We start from the raw sequence: 21766 nt of genomic DNA on the forward strand, positions 1-21766 counted from the left end.
ATTGGGAGCACGGAGTCTTAACCACTGGACCACCAGGGAAGTCCCAAGGATATAATTTCTTGCATGAACAAAACTTGGGTAGATGATGAGGATGTCAATTAAGGAAACAGAGGAAGAGGAGCAGATTTAGGGATCCCAAGTGGGGACACGAGGTTCAGTGTGAGAGTTTATTTTAGACATGCTGAGTGTGAACTGCCCATGGAACGACCAGGTTGTAAATAATCGCGTGAATCTCAGCAGTGAGACAAAAGTTTGGGATGGATAACAATAAAGGACAGAGACAGGAGATGCAACAAAGGAGGATACACAGAGAGAGGAACCAAAGGAGATGGAAGTGCAGCCTAGGAGAATGCAGGAGGACAAAGAAGTGTGTCATGGAAGCTAAATATGAGAATTACAAGAAGGTAAAGGGGATCATCAGTGAGATCAACTTAGAAGACGACCACTAATAGATGTGGTTAGTGTTCACAATTTTTAAAGGGTAAGGGGAAAGAAAGGTCACTAGAATCAGCACTTAGGAGGGCACTGGTAACCTTTATAGGAGCACAGTTTGCCAATGCCTGAAATTGCTCTAACAAGGGACATAATCTTTCATTCTGCAATAAGAAACAAAAGGCTTAAAATTCAAGCGACTCCTTAAGTTAAAACCATAGCAAGCTCATTTTTTCTAAAGTGTAATGACTCACAGAATTTTAGAATTGGAAGGGTGCAATCATCTAACTGGTACTGATCATCTAACTAATCCTCATTTTATCGTTGAGGAAAGTCCAGTACAGTGCAAGTTTCAAGGAAGAACCAGACCAGGCCCAGAGCTACTACCCAGTCCAGGCCGTAGAATACACGAAGCCCCTATGTAAAGCCCCCTCTGCTTCACCAGTAAACGTGGAAGTGCCTGTCTAGAACTAAACATAATATTGATACATTGAGAGTAGAGGGTTTATTTACAATGATACTCAAACAGGATTTAGCAAAAGATCCTCTTCCTCTTTATCTCATCAGCATGGGCTGTACTTCATAAACAAAAAAGAAATATCCTGGGGGCAGGAAGTGAACTCTCTCCTCAGATATGTTCTCTAAATTCAAATAAGTTCCCTGCTCCCCAGCTGTTAGGAGCATAGTTGGTAGACATTTTATTAGCAGCTGGGTTCAAACTCCTGCTTCCCACTGCGGAACATGTCCAGGGAGACATCAACACTGGCCGGGAAAAGTTCAGGCTTTCACCTCACTCATGGCCTCCATAAGGCGAACGCTGTTGGTGACTGCTGTCGTCAGAAAAATGAACCTGTACCCTAAGGAGTCAAAAGCAACACCATACATGACTGAGGGCAGATTTAAGCCCCTAACACCAGCCATGTAAAGCCCCTCCAGTTCCACGGCCCTGGGTGGGTCAGAGCACCAGTTTATAGTCATAGATGCGTCCGTGCCATGCTCCGGGGCACAGCAACTTGCCATGCTTGGTGGAACTGGGCTTCCTGCTATTCAGCCCACAGCAAGATGGCAGCAAGTGGTACCCAGAGGCCAGTAAAGAAGCCTTCCTGAGGGCTGCCCTTTGTTCCCCAGATCCCACGGAAGCCTGATCTCACCTTTCTCTCTGCCCAGGAACCGGAGGGCTGAGATCTCAGAGAATGTGCAACCACCCAAGAACACCACCAAGATGAGGCGCAGGGACTCACTGGAAGCCTTGTCTTCCTTGGTCATGTCTGCAAAGACCAGACCAGACTCAGCTCTTCACCGGCACTACTGGATGATGCATCCGGCCCTCCTCTCGTTTCACCCCGCCCCCACTGGGCAAGGCCACGCACCTGTGAATGCCAGCTCACTGCAGTTGAGAAGCCGCACGACTTCATCCAGGCCCTGCCAGCTTTGCCGCTCCAGCACCTGGGAAGGCACAAGCGCTAGTTTCAAGTCTAGCAGCAGCCAGACTGTCACATTTCTTGCTAGTCACTCAGGCAGTTAAAAGTTGGGCCAGGCCAGGGACTAAGAGAAAGCAGAGAGCATGAAATATGAACAGGAGCGAGCCACTCGTTCTCACCTGCTCGATGATTCGGCAGCTGAGGGGCACGTAAGCACCACTGAACACATACGCCATGTCACGTGGCACTTTCAGATCATACTCGCCATCCACACGTGGGATCTAGAGGGCAAAGGGGACTGTATGAGGCAAGTGACCACTCAGCCCTCCAGTCCTTTACAGGGTCAGAGAAAAGTGGCATACCCCTAAGAACAGTTCTTACTTCAACTAAAGTAAGAACCAGCAATAGCCTTGGGGGAAAAAAAAAAAAGAATCCATAACCAAAGATGAAAGCTGTTCAGTGCCTGCTGATTCTCTTGAATGAGTTTCCATGCTCGCTGGAAAGAGGGACCCCTTCTGACCCTTCAGCGACATGGGACATGTCTGTCACTGAAGCGGCACTTAGTGTATTCTCTGACATTGGTAGGTGTGAGTTACGTGTTCATTAAATGAATGAACCTTTGTGTCTTGTCTCATTATTAAGCTCATGCTATAATGCTACCACACAAAAGGATCTTTATAAAAACAAAATGACAGAGAGGTTTTTGTGGGTTCAAAGTACTTCACAAAGGACTGACCCCACTGCCTCCCTTGTCCACACCTGTTCTACATACCAAATTCAGCTTCTTGCTGATGGCGCGGAAATTGCTCCTCTTGGCCAGAGAACTGAAGGCATCAGTAATCTTTCCTGGGAAAGAAATCTGCGCTGGTTTCATCTAAGGTTTATGGATTAATGATGCTGCCACAGGTGATACCACTCAGGAAATGACAGGACCCCCTCTTCTCAAATAGCAGGACCTATCACATCTGAAGATCCCCTTCAAAGCCGTTCACCTACAGTTCCCTGGAACTGATTAAGACAATCACCACCCTTCTCCCACCCGCAGTCTTCCTCCTCCTACAGGGTACCAGCCCTCAACTAAATGCAATCTACAGGGTGATCCTAGTTTACTGGTTAAGTGTACGGCCTTTGGAGTTAAATCTGACTTACTAAGGGGCCCTGAAGAAGTCACTTAACCTCCCTAAGCCTCGGTTTCCTCATGTGTAAAATGGAGATAATAAAACTTACCACACGGAAACTTTGCGAGGATTAAATGAGAAAGTGTATCTAAAAGGCTTAGCACGTCAGTGTTCAATAACTGGAAGCTGCTCTTACAAGCAGAAGTAGTGGCAGTAAGGACAGTAACAGTAAGGAATCACTTTCTCCTTCCCCAGCTCATTCTCTCCCCACCAGGGTGCTCTGCCTATTGAGAGAACAGGCAACAACAGCCGAGGAGGGTGAAAGGGGTTACCTGTACTCCCTGCTCACCTGCAGCCTTGTCCGTCACCAGCTTGCTCACTTTACTCTCCACAGCTGTGAGGGTGTCCCCCGGGGCCTGCTCCGTTAGGAGCCCAGCTCGCCGCAGATTGGAGAAGGTTAGCAGGTGCTCGGGGCCATAGCTCTGAAGAAAATGCAATTCAGCTCTCTACCGAGCGTTCACCAAGGGCCTAGCACTGTTAGGTGATATAGAGGTGGGGGAGAGGATTATGTGCTCTGTGTCCTGAGCAGCGCACACTTGTTTGTGGGGAAGATTTTCATATCAGAAATCACCAAATGCCAAACAAAGAATAAAAGCAGCACGGAACAATTAAAGAGCACAGAAAGCTGTCGATGTAAGGAGGTGGGGAAGGCTTCACAGAGGAGGTAGGACTTGAGAAGGACCTGGAAGGAAAGGTGTATTGACGCCTCGCAAGGTGCTAAATAAAGGGAGAATCCAGGAATAAGAACTCACCACTGGGTCCAACAGCTGAATTGTTCAAATTCCCCCCGCATTGGCCACATAAGAGGGGAGGAGAGTGAAACAAGGGTAGTGGGAAGGGTCTCTGCGTGCTGAAAGGTGACCATCCCCACAACCTCTGAGAGGGAGGCTGCATGGGAACAGGAGGGTGATGGGGACAGGAAAGGGACCATTTCTTCTTTTGCCTCTTTCGAAAATGTCCAATGACCTCCCTCCACCAAGTTCCCTCAAGAACACAGTCTCCTGGCCTTACCTGCAGATACTGGGTTTTCAGGGATCGGTAATCCTTGGGGATCAAACCTGAGGGTAAGGAAGATAAAGGTTCATGAGCCAGTTGAGGTGCCCTAAAGTGTACAAACCAACAAACCAACCCTCGTCCCCCCACCAAAAAAAAACCCTAGTCAGAAGGAAGGAGTCAGTACATAACGTTAACCTTGCATCCTATGCAGCTGATTCTAAATTGACTCCTAAATTTAAGCTTGCTTTTTGAAAGATATAGCCTGGATCTGAGAGTTCCAAGGAAGAGCCCCGAGGAAGGGACACCAAAACAAAAGCTAATCTAATACGTAGTGTGGGGTGGGATGTGCCAGGAGGGAGGACAAGGGCCTTCCCGTGCATTTCTCTCTGGCTATGGGCCAGTTTTCTGGGGAACTGCTCAACAGCTAGTGGGGAATAGGAAAAGTGTTCAAATGAGTTCCCAAAGTGCAGCCTTAGATGTTTTTCTCCACAGAGGTAAGAAGAAATGGACTTCCAACTACAATAAAGGGGATTTAGAATAAGCAAATAACGTCTTTGGGTAGAAAGCAACCTTAAAGAATATTTGCCAACTGGAAGACTTCAACATTCAAAACAAGTTGCCATGAAAGGTTGCAGAATCTGAGCTTTTAAAATGTTTATGAAATTGGTTTTTCCTGGACTGTATCTTGATTATGAAATCTTGTTGCGGGTAGGAGGCCAGATGGAATGATGAGAGAAATGCCGTTCGGCTCTACCCTTTGCAATCCTACGATGGGACAGGCCGTGTACCGGGGGCGTTGGGGAGGGTGGATGTGGTCCTGTTTAGGGCTGGAACAATAAATTACCTTATGACCTGGGGATGTTTCACCCAAAACAAAAGCTGCTTTATTTTACAGGGGAAAGAATCCACGAGATTACAGGGAACTATCCCTAAGGTACAGCTTTTCAATCTGGCGTCTTTGGTCCCTGGGGCTCACCGTTCTCAGTGATGGACAAAAGGCACATGAGGCGAAGGCTTTCTATGGGTGACACCTGCACAGAAGAAAGAGTCAAGGAGAATTCAAGTTTCATAACACACGCTCTCTCCTCTTGCTTCCGCTTGAGCCCCACCTCTAAACGCTGTTCCCAATATCTCCCCCCTTCCCGCCTCACCTGCCGGTCTATGTGCTCTTCAATGTAGTTGGTGCTCTCACGGATGCTGAAGCCCTCCAGCAGCGCTGCAAATAATCAGAGGAGAGCCTGTTACTGGGGGAGCTGCTCAGCTGTTGCCATCTATGCTAATGGGCGTCTTGTCTCCCCATCTCTTTCTTCATCCTTGGGGTGGGTTAAGGGGCCCCCAGGGCTTCTAGCAGGAACCAACATTCCACACAGCCAGCGTCAGCTGGAAAGAGCCAGAGAGCATCTTTTCAGGGCGGGCTGGGACTGGGAGCCACGGAAGCAGAAGCAGGAGAAGTAGCCAAGTCACCATGCTCAGTCTTGATGAGCTCCTGGAAGTCCTGCTTGGTTTTCTTCTTCATGATGGATTCACAGGCCCCGATATCTGCAGACAGGACAAAAGGGGAGCTGACATATCCTGGTTCTGGAAGAATGCCTCTTTATTGTCCAGAAGAATAAGGACCTCTTAAGGCAAAGTGCAGGAGCACTTCTTCACACTTTAGACCAAAGAAGAGCACTATTTTCCAAATGAACAGGGATCTCCTCCCAGATCTCCTCTGCAGGGTTCCCCTTGCCCTACCCTCAAGCTGAAACCTACGGAGACTCAGCAGGCGGTGCTCCTGCTTCAGTCCCTTGAGCTCCTGGGACACGAAGTTCTTCATCTGCTTTATGTCCATGCCTCTCCGGCGCTGTGGGGACATTCCCATGAGGTCAGCCCCTCTGCCCTCAGATGTGAGCAAACACTACCCTCCCTCAGTTCCCACCCACTGTAGCATCAGAAGGGGAGCCAAAGGGCATCAGCCTGGGGAGCCACTGAGGAAACAGAGGACCCGGGCTGGGAGCCTCACGTCATACTGGGCCTGCAGGTTCCGGGCCTTCTGGCTCAAGAAGCCAAAGACATTGGAGAAGTGCTCGTTACGAATCTCATTAAACACCTGCAAGGAGGATGAGACAGGAACAAATTACTATACAGACACATACCTCGTTCCTTCCTGCCTCATCAGGGTAACAACGGCACAGGGAGAGTGCTCAGCTATTCTAGCAGAAGTACAAAGAAAGCTGAGCTGGTATCAGTAAGGACATGTCAAATCCCTGCTGTGTGCTCTGGGTTGTGCTCTTAACTGGCTGGGTGCCCCTCTGTCCTGGGGACTCGGCCTCTCCTCCCAGTGCCGGGGCCCACAGCCTCATGGTGGCAGTGGCCCTGGGGAAATCCTCTGCCGGCACCCATGTGCTCACCTTGTCCTCGGCGTTGAGCAGCACCTTCAGACTCTTGTCAGAGGATGTGACTTCTGGGCCAAAGTCGACACTCCCTTTGAGAGCAGAGGAAACAGCTCTGAGGATCTCTGATGAGTCCTTCCTTCCCCTTTCTTTCCGGAACTGCCATTAAAGGTCCCCCAGGGACTTCCCTAGTGGTCCAGTGGTTAGGACTCTGAGCTTCCAATGCCAGGGGCCCAGGTTCCATCCCTGGTCAGGGAACTAAGATCCCCCACGGAGTGTCGCCCAAAAAAAAGAAATAAAGATTTAAACGTTCCCCCAAACTATCTGGAAGGCAGCAGTTCACTCCAAGCCTGGGTCTTTCCCACAAGTCCTGCACCCTCACCGTGGGAAGCTCCAGGAGCTGAGGACCCCTCCGTCTCGCTAAGATGCCACTTACCACACTTGACGCGGAAGGTGTCATCCACCAGACCCTCGTAAACCACCTGGGAGCAAAGTGCCGTCACAAAGTCCACGTCTGAAACCGAGATCCCCGACCGTGAGGGTCTTCCCCGATGCAGCCTCCCACCCAGTTTGCTCAGTATCCGCTCAAGTGCCTTCCGTGGGGCCCAAGTGCCCACGCCCCCAGTCAACGCTGGCATTCACAGCCTCAACTTGAGGATCCCAGCTGTGCCACCATGTTTCCCATATTCCCGTATCTTCTAGGGTCGACAGATGAGAGGAGTGCTGAGCATACTTCACCTCTGTCCAGGAGAAAGACATGTCCAATTTCTGGCCTTCGGCCCTTGGTTTCACCATTCTCCTCCTCTTCCAGTTTCCTCCACAATTCATGTGACATCTGTCAGGGCCCAAGACATTCACAATCTTATGTCCAGGTCCCTTGTGCAGCCCCACACCTACAGAACCCAACCCCTTTCCATGTGATCCTTCTCCTTAACCCCAAGAGAGGAGCTAATTATTAACAATATTACCTCTGCTACTCCCACCTGTTCCTACCCCTCCCCATCCTGCCCCACACCAGTGAAGGAGTCTCTCCGCCCCCAAAGATTTAGGGATGCTACCTAGAGGTCCTGGGCCCTTGCCATTCTCTTAGCCACACGAGTTCTCCCCTCTGGGGACGTACTCTGGAGCAATGAAAGCAAGGTAAAGAATATACCTCACATCCCAGATGCCCATGAACAATCCTTGGTGGTTAGAAAACAAGTGAATAGGGGCTATCAGGACACAGAACTGCTCACCTTAGCACATCTGCCAATTCCATAGCAGTTAGGGAAGGGTCCATAGAGCGTGCTGAGGAGGTGCAAGGCCTGTGCCACAGTGTTGATCCAACACTGATCTCCTTCCTGCAGGGACCACATGGACCACAAAGATATGGATCAACCCGACAGATCCATCTGGAAAGTGGATAGGCCTAGAAGCCCTAGGCAGAAAGGCAGGGTCTGGGCAACGCTTGCAAAAGTCCATTTTCATTGGCCCCAATGGAAGCCCCATGAACCTCAAGCAGTGGTATTCCGTCTCCAAATTACTATCACTCATGATAAATTATGAGTTGGATGAAGGTTGAATCCATATTTCTAGCCCACAGGACCCCATGTCTGTCCCGACTCCTTGATGCCAAGACCCAAGGGCCCTGCATTTACCAGGAAGTAGTCTCTGAAAAATTCTGGTAGTTCCATGCTCAACAGATCCACATCAAGAGGCAACAAAGAGAAGGCCCATTCATCACAGCTCACATCTGTGGGTACAGACAGCATCAGCCTCCCTGCCGAAGGCACATGGCTCCACATTAAGAGGGAAGCTCCACTACAGCCGTGCAAAAACTCCTGAGTGCCTGCCACACGCCAGGTACTGCACTGAGCATGGGATGCTCAGAGGTGAATAAGATACAATCTCTGCCCGGAAGGGGCTCACAGGCTGATAAGGAAAGGAGACATGTACGTAACAGCCTGTAATACAGTGGGATCTCAGTGGTGTGTTTTCATTAGAGTGCGGACCAAAAGTGCTGATGAAACACTCCTTCATTTATGCATTATTGGACAGATACTGATGGAGAGCCACATATGTATGGTGCTAGGCTAAATACTGGGGACATGGTGGTAAACAGAATGGACGTGCTCCTGACTTCTGGAGCTGACAAGGTAGTGAGAGAGTACACACCAGACAAATCTAACTACAGTTATATGCTCCAAAGGAGTAAAACAGCAACCTATGAGCACAAATATTTCAGGGATCTAACCCCAACTACAGGCACAGGAAAGACTTCCCTAAAGAAGAGACATTTGGCTTAGAATTTGAGTATGATTTGGGTAGGCAAAAAGCTGTAGGGTGAGGAACATTCTAGGCAACAAGAACTGGTGTGTGAAGTCCCCATGGCTGGAGGGTAGTGAGTCAGGAGAGGAGTGGCACGTGAGGAGGCTAAAGGGCCAGGAAGGGGCCAGACTGTAGAGGCACAGGAGGCCATGCTGAGGATCCTGGGCTTTATTCTGAGCCACTGCAGGATTTCCAGTAGGGAGGATGGCGACCAGGTTTGTGATGCACGGAGGATGGAGTGAGGAATGCACACAGGAGGGAAGGCACGAGTTTTGCTTGTGGGAGTCTTGGGAGGTAAGAAGAGAGCATCGGTGATTTTCAACTATAGCCCCACTAGTATTCTAATTTGGGGTCTTCCTTCCCATTCTCAGTACCCTCTCCTCCTGCCAGGCCAACAGGAATAAGGCAGGGAAAAGGAGGAGATGGGTACGGGGAACAACCATCACGGCCTTCTTCCACACGTCCTCCCCCTCTCCACTCATATCCGTCTCCTCTCACCTCCATAGATGCCCTCTTCCTCAAGCACCATCTCACACGCATAAAACTGAAAGAGAAAGGGAAGCTGATTAGTAACCCCCTTCTCCATTCTTTCCATTTCTCTGGAGTTCCTCTGTGGTCACTGATGAGGACCACACTTATTCTTTTTTTTTTTTTTTTTTTGCGGTACGCGGTCCTCCCACTGTCGTGGCCTGTCCCGTTGCGGAGCACAGGCTCCGGACACGCAGGCTCAACGGCCATGGCTCACAGGTCCAGCCGCTCTGCGGCATGTGGGATCCTCCCGGACCGGGGCACGAACCCATGTCCCCTGCATCGGCAGGTGGACTCCCAACCACTGCTCCACCAGGGAAGCCCAAGGACCACACTTATTGAACCCAGTGAAAAAGACAGAAGAACCCAGACTCTTAGATCTAGAAAGGACCGCTGGAATCACTGGCCCAACGCTTTGTTTCCTCTTCAGCCATTTCATTCACTTATTAAGTCAACTGCTTTTTTTCTCCCTGATTGACTAGAAAAGCTTTACAAAGGAGAAAGTATTCAGCTGTCAGGGAAGGGTGGGTCCTGCCAGCAGCGACGGGAAGCAGGGCATGACAGTGCTATAGAAACAGAGGAGGAGGAGCAGGTGTAGGTAAAAAGCAATGGTGTGGAGAGAGCAGGGATGGAGTTCTGGTTAGGACATGTCCATGGGACCTCTGCAGACACCGAGGGAGGTCTGGACAGACAGCCTTGGGGGCTAAAGGCACATACACTGCACTTAAAGTGGATAGCTTGTCCAAAAGAACATACAGAGAGAAGAGAGCTTAGGACAGGACTCTAGGGAACCAAAATTAAAAGGGTGCACAGTCCAAGACCGGGCAGAGAAGACCGAGAAAGAATACATAGAGAGGTGAGACTAGGAGAAAACAGCATCCCTAAATAGCACCTCTAAAGGCAGAGTTTCAAGGAAGAATGGGCAACAGTCTCAAATGCCAGAGAAGTTAAGGAGGAAGAGCATGACATAGACATCACTGGATTTGACAATGGAGATCTTAGGCGACTAGATTAAAAGGTGAAGGTGGGGGCTTCCCTGGTGGCACAGTGGTTGAGAGTCCGCCTGCTGATGCAGGGGACACGGGTTCGTGCCCCGGTCCGGGAAGATCCCACATGCCGCGGAGCGGCTGGGCCCATGAGCCATGGCCACTGAGCCTGCGCGTCCGGAGCCTGTGCTCCGCAACGGGAGAGGCCACAACAGTGAGAGGCCCGTGTACCGCAAAAAAAAAAAAAAAAAAAAAAAAAAGGTGAAGGTGGACGTGGGGAAGCAGAAGCAGTGGCAGCAGATAATTCTTCAGTCTGGCCACAAATTAAGGGAGAGTCGCTGTCAGGGACAAGAGATGAGGACAGAGAACTGTTTAGAAGGGATAAATATGGTTGAAGATATAAGAGTCTACTTGATGAAGCAAGAGAGTGGAGAAAGCAGGCAGGGATGGGGCCAAGAACACAGGTGAGCCTCCGCTCTTAGATGGGGAAAGGCCAGTGACTTGTCCTCCTTTTTTATTTTTTGTAAATTATTTTCTATTTTTTATTTTATGTTTTTTTGGCCATGCTGCGTGGCTCATGGGGATCTTAGTTCCCCAACCAGGGATCGAACCTGCGTTCCCTGCAGGGGAAGCAAGGAGTCTTAACCACTGGACCACCAGGGAAGTCCCTATGGACCTACTTTTAATGCTAACTAATTGAATTCCATAGCCCAGTTTGAAAACTGCCAATCTTCATAGTTAACAAAGGAAGTCTCAGGACGAGAGACAGATTTCCTCTTCCCTACAGCTACTAAGGAAGGCATCATCCTATGATGGAAAATTAGGTCAAAGGATTTGATCAGATAGGGTGTTAGAAAGAAAAAATTCATGAAAATATCAATTTTCTTTTTCTGTGTGATATAGAGGCTTGTAGCATTATTTGAAACTGTTACCAACTTGTTCTATTCCCTATTTAAACAAGTCTGTCCTTGGAAGTATAATTTGAAAAAAAAGGTTCTTGTAAGACTCCAAAAACTAGAAATTACTGCTATAGCTCTTTTAATAACATTCAAAAGTATCCTGTAATTTTGATTGGTTATTTTACACAATAATTTTCTTGCCCTAGTAATAATGTTATACTTGATGTACTTGTATTCCTAAACAGGATAAATAGCTGTAAGACTGTGCCATCGGGACTCCCCTGGAGGTCCAGTGGTTGAGACTCTGTGCTCCCAATGCAGGGGGCCCGGGTTCAAGCCCTGGTCGGGGAACTGGATCCTACATGCATGCCCCAACTAAGACCCCACAGGCTGCAACTAAAGATCCTGCATGCTGCAACTAAGACCCGGAGCAGCCAACTAAATAAATAAACATTTTTTTTAAAGAGGGACTTCCCTGGTGGTGCAGTGGTTAAGGATCCGCCTGCCAATGCAAGGGACACGGGTTCAATCCCTGGTCCAAGAAGATCCCACATGCCGTGGAGCAACTAAGCCTGTGTGCCACAACTACTGAGCCTGTGCTCTAGAGCCCGAGAGCCACAACTACTGAACCTGTGTGCCACAACTACTGAAGCCTGCACGCCTAGAGCCTGTGCTCCGCAACTAGAAGCCACCACAATGAGAAGCCCGAGCGCTGAAATGAAGAGTAGCCCCCGCTTGCCATAAGTAGAGAAAGCCAGCATGGAGCAATGAAGACCCAACGCAGTCAAAACAAAAATTGAAAAGTAAATAAATAAAAAATAAAAGCATTACCTCTCTTGATCCTCATAATTCTATGAGGTGTGGAAGATTAATGCTATGTGCTCCTTATTTTATGGTTACACAGAAGAGTCCTATTCATCCCTCATTCATTTATGTCAGTAAAACTGAAATCCTACAGGGCTACTTTTTTTTTAAATTTTTTTTAAATTAATTAATTAATTTTATTAATTTATTTTTGGCTGTGTTGGGTCTTCGTTGCTGTGCACAGGCTTTCTCTAGTTGTGGAGAGCAATGGCTACTCTTCATTGCGGTGCGCAGGATTCTCATTGTGGTGGCTTCTCTTGTTGTGAAGCATGGGCTCTAGGCGCCTGGGCTTCAGTACCTGTATCACGCGGGCTTCAGTAGTTTTGGCTCACGGGCTCTAGAACGCAGGCTCAGTAGTTGTGGTGCACGGGCTTAGCTGCTCCACAGCATGTGGGATCTTCCCGAATCAGGACTCGAACCCGTGTCCCCTGCATTGGCAGGTGGATTCTTAACCACTGCACTACCAGGGAAGTCCCTACAGGGCTACTTTTAATGCTAACTAATGGAACTCCATAGCCCAGTTTGAAAACTGCCAATCTTCATAATTAACAAAGGGAGTCTCAGGAAGAGAGAGAAAATTCCTCTTCCCTACAGCAACTAAGGAAGACACTGTCCTGTAATGGAAAATTAGGTCAAAAAATTTGATTAGATAGGGTGTTAGAAAGAAAAAAATTCATAAAAATATCAATTTTCTTTTTTCTGTGTGATATGGAGGCTTGTAGCATTATTTGAAACTGTTACCAATTTGTTCTATTCCCTGTTTAAACAAATCTGTCCTTGGAAGTATAATTTGAAAAACAGCGTTTTGTAAGACTCCAAAAACTAGAGATTACTGCTATAGCTCCTTTAATAACATTCAAAAGTAACCTCTAATTCTGATCGGTTATTTTACTCAATAATTTTCTTGCCCTGGTAATAATGCTACACTTGATATATTTGTATTCCTAAACAGGATTAATAGCTGTAAGACTGTGCTATCAATCTTCAAATGATCTTCAAAGGAAGATCATTGGTTCTTTCCTCTTATTCCTTTTAAATGATGAGAAAACAATATAAGCCTATGATTCCTCTAGACTTCTTAATAGAAACTGAAAGTCACCTCATTTAAAAGAGATAAGTACTATTATCAACTCCATTTTATAGATGAGAAAACTGAGACACAGAGCAGTTAAGTAACTTATCCAAGATCACACAGGTAATAGGTGCTAAAGCATGGATTCACAGCCAGACAGTTTGGCTTCAGTGTCTTTAGTCTTACCTACTGCTTCTATTTTCTTTAGAATTTTCTTGGGAAAATTGCAAAGGAATAAATCCCTGTCCTTTCAACTTTAATTTGTACCTGCTCTAAGTGTGGCATGCACTACTTGGTATAACTGTATAGTCCTACGACGGGCAATGTATAGACCTGGTACATCATTCCTCCCAATCAATCAGGTTGCGGATGTACCTACAATGCACCCCGTTGATGTGGGGATGACAGGGGAGCTTGACAGAACTGAGAAACGGAGATACTATGACAGATCACCTAACACTTACTGCAATTATTGAGGTAAAGATGGAAGAAACCTAGCCTGGCTATGTTAATTCACTATGTGACTGTGGGCTTCAGTTCCCTCAGCTGCTCCAACCTTAGAGACCATTTTACTGCACCCTGTGTAAGAAAAACCTCTTCCAAAGTACACTGGTATGGTTCTGATAACCCAAGGGCAGCCCAGCCACATGCCTTCGATGAGCATGGGGCGGGGGGGGTGAAGATTTATTGTGTTTGTTATTAAAGGGATATAGGGAGAAAGTCATTGAAAAGCCATAACATTGTGCACCATTACTATATAGGAATTGGTGTTAGAAGGGATACATAGCAGGTTCTACTTCAAAAATGTCAATCTTTTCACTTAAAGAAATCTATGTAGAGGACATCTCTCACAACTGTACAATCTATATTCGGGGCAATTTGATGACAGACTCTCTGCTACCTTAATAAAAAGACGGTGACAGGTATTTTGCTCAGTCACCTATAATTTGCTTTGAGGGAGATACAGCTATATAGTGTTGGCCCCTTACCCCTTCCTAGTCCCCAATCCTGTTCTACCCGATGTCATTTCCACCAGGGTCCAAACTCACCTTCTGAGGACTGAAGATCACTTTGTATTTTCGAGTTCGGCCAGCCATTTTGTCAGCATTGACAAGATCTACAGACAGAAAGGATGCAAGTCAAAAGCCATGGACCTTTGTTAGACTAGAAGCAAGGAAGCAGAGAGCCTCTAGGAGGAGTATGGCCTACCCAAACAATTCTTTTCTTATTAAAGGGTTCTTATGGTCAGGGTCCTTAGGCCTTCCCACCCTTTCCCAGGTCTTAGTTATAATGAACACCATGGCACACTCACTGGCAATGTACCGCATATTCTTGATGCGAGGTCTGACCAAGAAGCATAATCTATGGGAGAGAAGGGGGAAAAAAACCTCAGTGAAGAAAAATCATGAAGTTGGTGATAGCAGCTTAGAAAAAACTTAAACAATGCCAACTCTTTCACCATTTGCTACAGTTCTCACCCCAGCCAAAGCCCTGCCAGCTCTTTTGGCTCACCACATACCAAACACACAGGACCCAGGACTTCCCTGGTGGCGCAGTGGATAAGACTCTGCGCTCCCAATGCAGGGGGCCCAGGTTCAATCCCTGGTCAGGGAACTAGATCCCACATGCATGCTACAACTAAGAGTTAGCATGCCACAACTAAGGAGCCAGCGAGCCAAAACTAAGGAGCCCTGGAGCCGCAGCTAAGGAGCCCGCCTGCTGCAACTAAGAAGCCCACCTCCCGCAACTAAGACCTGGTGCAACCAAATAAGTTTTTTTAAAAAATATGAGTATATAATTAAGAGTTTAAACACACACACACACACACACACACACACACACACACACACACACACACAAGACTCCCCTCGATAAAACAGGTATATCATGGTGGGTTGGGGGCACTTATTGGCCTTATGGTGGACCCAGGAGTTCCTGCTCTCAAATAATTTACAGTCTATTGGGCAAAATAAGATGCACATATGTATGGAGTATATTAACAATCAAGTGTTAAAAAACAATACAAGAAAGTATATAAAATAGTGTTCTTCAAACTGGGGTTCATGGATGTATTCTCCATGTATCTAGGAGAATTATTTCCTCTAAGGGAGGGTGTACATTACTTAAGTTGAGAAGTATTAAAAATAAAAACAAACACCAGACAACAGGCAGGATGTGACTGTGTACCAGGTGAACAGGACAAACACTGAACCCCATGCAAATCTAGAGGAGGAGAAAATCACCCTGGAATGGCAACTGAGAGCTGCGTGGAGGAGGTGGGGCTGGATTCTGAAGGCTGGATATTTGTCGCAAGAACAGTGAGGAGAGGAGAGAATTTCAGGCAGAGTGGGTGGAGTGGCCAAAAACACGGAGGTACGTGTGCAGAGCCTGGGAGCACGCAAAAGTGCGAGCTGAATAGTGGGGACATGAAAGAGACCAGGCTGGAAAGGGGGTGAGAGGCCTCCCTGGAGGCAGCCTTGGAATCTATGACGAACAATGAGGACCTCACTCGGTAAGTAAGGGAAGCCTTGAAGGTTCTTCAGGAGAGCCCAATGAAAATATTTTTGAAAGATTAATCAATCTGGTTAGAGATGGTAGGTTGGGTTAAAGAGAGATGAGGACAAGGGAGGGAGAAACCGCAGAAAGGGAGACCAATTAAGAGGCTAAAGCACAACCTAAGGATGAATTTGTAAAAGAGGAGGGAAGCAAACCATGTCACAAACATCATGGTGCTAGATCTCGGCCAAGGACCAATCAAAGGCCAATGTGTAGGGACCTCCTCCAGCTTGGAGCCGAGACAGAGTCTCCCAGACACTCACTGTTCACTGGAGCTGAAGGCTGGCTTGTTCTCCACTTTGTACAGCTTGTCTACTTCATGTTGCTACAGAGAGAATCCAACAAAACAATGGATATAAGTGTGCTTGGAAACCCAAAGCCCGATACAATGACAGGGGTCTTCTGGAAGGGCTCCCTCCTATTTATACTAATTCTAGCAGTCTAAGTACCTCCCTGACAACCATCCCACTGAACCTTCCTCAAACTGTCAATAGAAAACCCCAAAATAAAACAATTCAAAAACAATACAAAGAGTATCAATCCCCCCTTGTCACCGTAACTCTGCCATCCCCTATTTACTGTAACTCTGCCATCCCCTATTTACCCTATAAGGGTAGTCACTCTTCAGTAATATATACTGTTCATCAAAAGAAAAACTGCTTAATAGGAAAGAAGGGCCTGATCCACGTGGGGAAAGGGGCAGGTACCTTTAGGATGGAGACATTGGCGATTCGATCCAACGGGCTCATGAGATCTGCCTCAATGAACAAGTCCTTTTTTCCTGGAAGCTGAAGGAGACACAGTATCTTGGGTTACTCTCAGGTCACACGAGCTCCCTTGGCTGACAGCTCATCCAGCCATCCATTTAATAGAAGCACAGTCTCTGAGTTGGAAGGGCACTAGACCTCATCTACCCCAGCACCTTATTTATTGCCTATATCCACAGCTGACATTTCTCTACATATTCACCTATTTTGTCTTCTCATTTTCTGTACCAGTGGAAAGATATTTCACGTTCTTTCTAAGGTTAAGTCCTTGTCACTCAACCCTCCGGCTCGCCTGTGACCTTGTTCTACATCATTGCTCCTCTACTCCACCACCTCTTCCACTGTCTCCTGATAACCCAATCGATTTCCTGCTGAACGAAGCCAAACAAAACAAAACCACACCGTGTATCCTCCAGCCCCTCAACTAACTGCCAAATATCTCTTTAAATGGCATTTTTCTTCTAATTACAAAAATAACCTATGTTCAAGGCGGAAAACTTAACCCAGGACAGTCCTCACCCTCACACCCACTCTCTCACGCCAAATCCCTGTCTTCTGGTTCCCGCTTCATCACTCCTGATGCTGCCCTTTCATCTGTCCAGAGGAAGGAGAGGTCACACTGAGCAGAAGAGAGGGGGAAGTCGTTGAAAGCTTCCTCTCAACTAGGCTTTGACAAATGGGTAGGATGTTGGCAGTGATAGATTGAGATGGCAATCTAGCAAAGGCCAGGGAAAGAGAACAGGCTGAATGGTAAGGGCAGAACAAGCGATTCAGTTTGCCTGATAGGTAAGGCAGTGGTCCTCAACCAGGGCTGATTTTGCCCCCCAGGGGACATTTGGTAAAGTCTGGAGACATTTTGGATTGTCCACCTTGGGGCAGGGGGTGTTACGGGCATCTAGTGGGTAGAGGTTAGGGATGCTGCTAAATATCCTACAATGCACAGGACAGTCCCACCACAAAGAATTAAGCAGCCCAAAATGTCCATGGCACCAAGGTCGAGAAATCTTGATGTAGGGGAATGGTGTGAAACAAGACAGAAATCTTTGACAGGAATTAGAGCATGAAGGGTCCCAAATGCCAAGTTAGGGAGTTTGGTGTTGATCCTCTATGGAACAAGGAAAAATAGAAAGCTTTTGTACACTGAAGCATCCAATCAGCTGGGAATTTTCATTAGGTAAATCTGGGAACTGTGGGTAAAATGGATTGGAGACATGAGAAACTAGAGATAAGGACTACATTTATGTGGTTAATGCAACAGTCCAAGCAGCCCAAGGACTTCCCTGGCGGTCCAGTGGTTAAGACTCTGCGCTTCCACTGCAGGGGGTGAGGGTTCGATCCCTGGTCGGGGATGCGCGGCATGCCGCGGGGTTTGGCAAGAAAACAAAAGACAAACAAGCAGCCCAAGCCTGTGGTAATGAATGAGGACCGGATTTAGGCTGGTGGTGATGTGAACAAAAATAGGTTTATGAAGAGATACTGGAACGTGTAATCGAATTTTTAAAAATACTGGAAAAAAATTAACAGTGTTAACAGTGCTTGTATCTGATAGTAGGGTTGTAAGTGATTTTTTTTTTCTTTACACTTTATCTTCTGCATTTTCTAGAATTTGTTAGTGTTATTTTATAATCACCATTTAAAAAGTCAGGTATAGGGCTTCCCTGGTGGCGCAGTGGTTGAGAGTCCGCCTGCCGATGCAGGGGACACGGGTTCGTGCCCGGTCTGGGAAGATCCCACATGCCGTGGAGCGGCTGGGCCCGTGAGCCATGGCCGCTGAGCCTGCGCATCTGGAGCCTGTGCTCCGCAACGGGAGAGGCCACAACAGTGAGAGGCCCGCGTACCGCAAAAAAAAAAGTCAGGTGTAAGGAAATAAATATCCACAGGACTCAGCAACTGGTTTAGTTAAGTGTGAGGAGGGAAGAAGAGTCAAAGATGATTCTGAGGTTTCAAGCCTGAATAGCAGTGCCCATTAATAAGAATTAAGTCAGAGGAAGTTAGTTTGAAGAGGACATTACTGCACAGAAATCCACTCTGGCCACGTTAAGTCATCCTTGTGGGCAGCTCTTCCTCAGGTCATTCTATTTACAAGTTTCTATCCTTGGTCTCATTTACTCTCTTTCATGGGGATCTCACCAGAACTAGTGGTTCTAACTAGCATCTCTTTTCAATTCCTCAGACATCTGTTGGGTGTCTTTCATGTGCCAATCATTGTGCTACCACTACAGGACATATTACAGAGAAATAAAATATGGTCCCACATCCCCTGAGGTTCTCCCAAGTCTCCATCTTTACCCTAGCTGCAATTCTACCTTTCTATCTTCTGATGTTACAAGCAGTATTTCCTCCTAGCATCTTAACTTCATCCTATCCAAACCCAAACTAATCAACTTCCCCCACCAAAACTGTTCCTCTTTCTAATTCTTTTTCTCATTTCTATTCAATGTTCATGCAACAAATATTTATTAAGCACATGCTAAGTGCCTGACTCTAAGCTAGGTACTCACTAGGTATACATGTGGAACAAAATAGGTATGTCCCTGTCCTCAAGGACCATCAAATCTAGTGGGGAATATGAACATTAAACAAAAGCCTATATATGTAATCCATTAAAATTACAGTAATAGCATTACTTTATTAGCTCAAGTTAAAAATGTCAAACTCAGCTTTGCTTCTCCCTTAACCTTTACGACCAATCAATGCCTTTGAGTCTTTGACTCAAAAAAAACCCATCAATTCCTTTCATTTCCACTGCCACTAATTTTGTGTGGGCCTTTATTACTTCAGTCTGATCTATGGTCTCCTCACTGGCCTTCTTGTTTTGCCCATTTATCCAACTTCACAATGGCTATTAGAATCATCTTCAAGTATTGTTTCATGTCACATATTGGGGAAAATTTTTCAGTAGCTGCCTAATGCCTATTGTGTAACTTCTCATCCCTCTCTTCTCTGTATTACGTGCCTGTCCTTCCCTGGTTCCTCAACTTTGCTCCTACCAGTCCATCTGCACGGAACATCCTCTCCCATCTCCAAGGAAAATACGCTCATCTTCACACTCCAGCCCTTTGAAACTCCTAGATCACTCCAGCTACAAATGATTGTTTCAGGCACCCTAGCTATCACTCGTTCACCACATGATACCCTGTGTGTGGTAATTTGTGTTTCATACTGCTCCCACTGGAACGTAAGAACCCTAAGGACAAAGTTGTCTTAACCATCTTTCCATCCCCAGTGATGCTTGGCACTAGTGGTGTCTCCCTTGTCTGTATGAAAAAAAGGGGGGGGAGGGGGGATTTCGATTAACTCTCTGGCCAGATCGTCCCAAGTTTCCCTCCCTGAGTGCTTCATTTTGGACCTGCCACTGAAGCTCCAAGGACAATACCAAGGGCCAAGAGCAAGACCAAGGGAGCTCAGTAAGAAAGAACTATGCATCCAGTGAGTGCTGCTGATACAGTAAGGCCCCCAGCGTGGCAGGCACTGACCTGCTCCAGCAGATAGATGAGCTGGTCTCGGGCCAGCCTCTTGAGCATGGAGAAGTCAGGCAGCTCTGGGGCATCCGGACGATGGGGAAAAGCCATGGCAGCGGTCACCTGGGCCGCAGGGTGGAAGAAGGGGGACGCCCTCCGCTCTGAGAAGGCCGGCAGCACCCCAGGGTAAGCGCAGGATGGCTCTCCTTCAGGTAAGGGCACGGACTTCGAAAGAGCCCCCGAAGGGGCCCTCGCTCCTCAGCCACAATGGAGGAATGAATGGCCACCTCCTGGCCGGACAGCCGCAGCCTCGGGGGACCTCGCCTCAGGCTTGCAGCCACTTTGTCCCACCCCACCCCTCCCGGTCCACTCTGCCGGTCCGCAGGACCTGGGTCTACACCTGCAGAGGTACCCGCCTCCTGCCAAAGAGAGGGACGACTTCCTAGACCTCCCGGAAGTCCCGTGCACTCTACCCACGCTCAGCGTATCCGGAAAAGGACGGCGTCCTGGAAGGGACATTTGAAAACGAGCGGCAATGCGTCAAGGTTCAGTTTCATTCCTGACCAGAGGCGAGTGTTCCTGTGATAAAAGAATTATACCTTAAACTAACTTTGAAGGGTACACCCAATTCTCCTAGCTCACCCAAGCAAGCGATGGGCACTTGCTCGATTTTCAGAACTTGGTGAAATCGGCGAAACCAACTCGGAATCCGGAGGGCATTGATCACTGAGGATGTGGGCTGTCAATCAAATCTACTCCACAAATTTAGCTGCAGGCTGGGAGCTCTCTCGCTTCCGAACTGCGGGAGGCCAGACGCGTGGAGATGCGGGGCGGGTGTGAGGGGAGAGAAGAGGAACGCGTTAGTAGCCAATGGAAGCCAAGTCTCGCCAGCTGTGACCTTTCAATACGGAGTTTTGGCTCATTAATGCACTTCGTGGGAAAATGGGGAAATAAACTGTGGCATATTCATACAATAAAAATAACTGAATAAATGAAAGAAGCCAGGCACGAGAGTGGCATCTGTATGCCATTTATATCAGGTTCTCGAACAGGAAAAACTATAGTGAAAAATTTCAGAAAAGTGATTGACTTTGGGGATGAAAATTGGGAAGAAAATTAGAGAATTTTCAGGGGTGATGGTAAAGATCTATATTTACCTTGTTAAAAAAAAAAGCTTATGAGAGACATTATAATGGACAGATCCGGCTGACAATACCTGAACTCACTAATCAATCGTGACATCACATCATCATCTCCTGGTGAGATGCATGGGAAGCACATGTTAAACCTGATCAAGCCTCAGGATCTAATTACCAGTTCATAGGAAATACAGAGGGTAGTGGAAACACGATAAAAGACATCACAAGGATAAAATCAACCATGTCTAAAAAGCAGAAAATTATATGGGTCAAATAACTGTCAAATGACAATGAGAAGAAAGTGGAAGGGGAAACTACTTTAGAATAAAAGACTTCTGGGACATAACAACACAATGCAATATTGCAATGTGTGGACTTTGTTTGGATCCTAATTCAAAGAAATCAACCAGAATATTATTAGGATATTAGCTGATAATAAGGAATTCCTAAAACTTTCAAGGTATAGTAATGGCTTATATGTCTATGTTAAAAAGGAGCCCCTATCTCTTTGAGACACAGACTGAAGTACTTACAGATGAAATAATATGATGTCTGGGATTTGCTTTAAAATAAGCCAAAGGGAGCTGTGGGGCAATGAAGAAAGATTGGCCATTTGTTAAATGTTGAAGCTGGGTGATGGGTACACAGGGGTTCATTGCACTACAATATTCTACTTTCGAATGTTTGAAAACTTCTATAATAGAAGATTAAGCAAAAAAAAAAAAACCCAAAACTTTTATGCTCACACTGGGCTTCAAGAGCTTGTTTAGTATTTTTTACTGAGCTTC

General features: G+C 47.0%; 1 protein-coding gene across 1 annotated transcript; it reads right to left on the reverse strand.

Annotated features, from left to right (window-relative positions):
* Positions 1–918: 918 nt before the first annotated feature.
* Positions 919–20318, reverse strand: VPS33B (VPS33B late endosome and lysosome associated). The gene is made up of 23 exons (XM_027089107.1): positions 19855–20318; positions 16319–16399; positions 15875–15936; positions 14368–14417; positions 14105–14172; positions 9205–9250; positions 8037–8131; positions 7635–7739; positions 7138–7234; positions 6836–6913; positions 6418–6491; positions 6030–6116; positions 5780–5870; positions 5492–5566; positions 5179–5243; positions 5004–5058; positions 4043–4089; positions 3321–3453; positions 2626–2699; positions 2033–2134; positions 1803–1878; positions 1584–1700; positions 919–1289 (listed from the first exon to the last, which is right to left on the reverse strand). Exons 1-23 carry the CDS (start codon positions 19948–19950, stop codon positions 1210–1212), a joined length of 1854 nt encoding a protein of 617 aa, XP_026944908.1. The 5' UTR covers positions 19951–20318; the 3' UTR covers positions 919–1209.
* Positions 20319–21766: the final 1448 nt, after the last annotated feature.

The sequence above is a fragment of the Aethalodelphis obliquidens genome, unplaced genomic scaffold, assembly GCF_003676395.1.
Source record: "Aethalodelphis obliquidens isolate GAN/ISIS:26980383/991018 unplaced genomic scaffold, ASM367639v1 scaffold65, whole genome shotgun sequence".
NCBI classification, from domain to species: domain Eukaryota; kingdom Metazoa; phylum Chordata; class Mammalia; order Artiodactyla; family Delphinidae; genus Aethalodelphis; species Aethalodelphis obliquidens.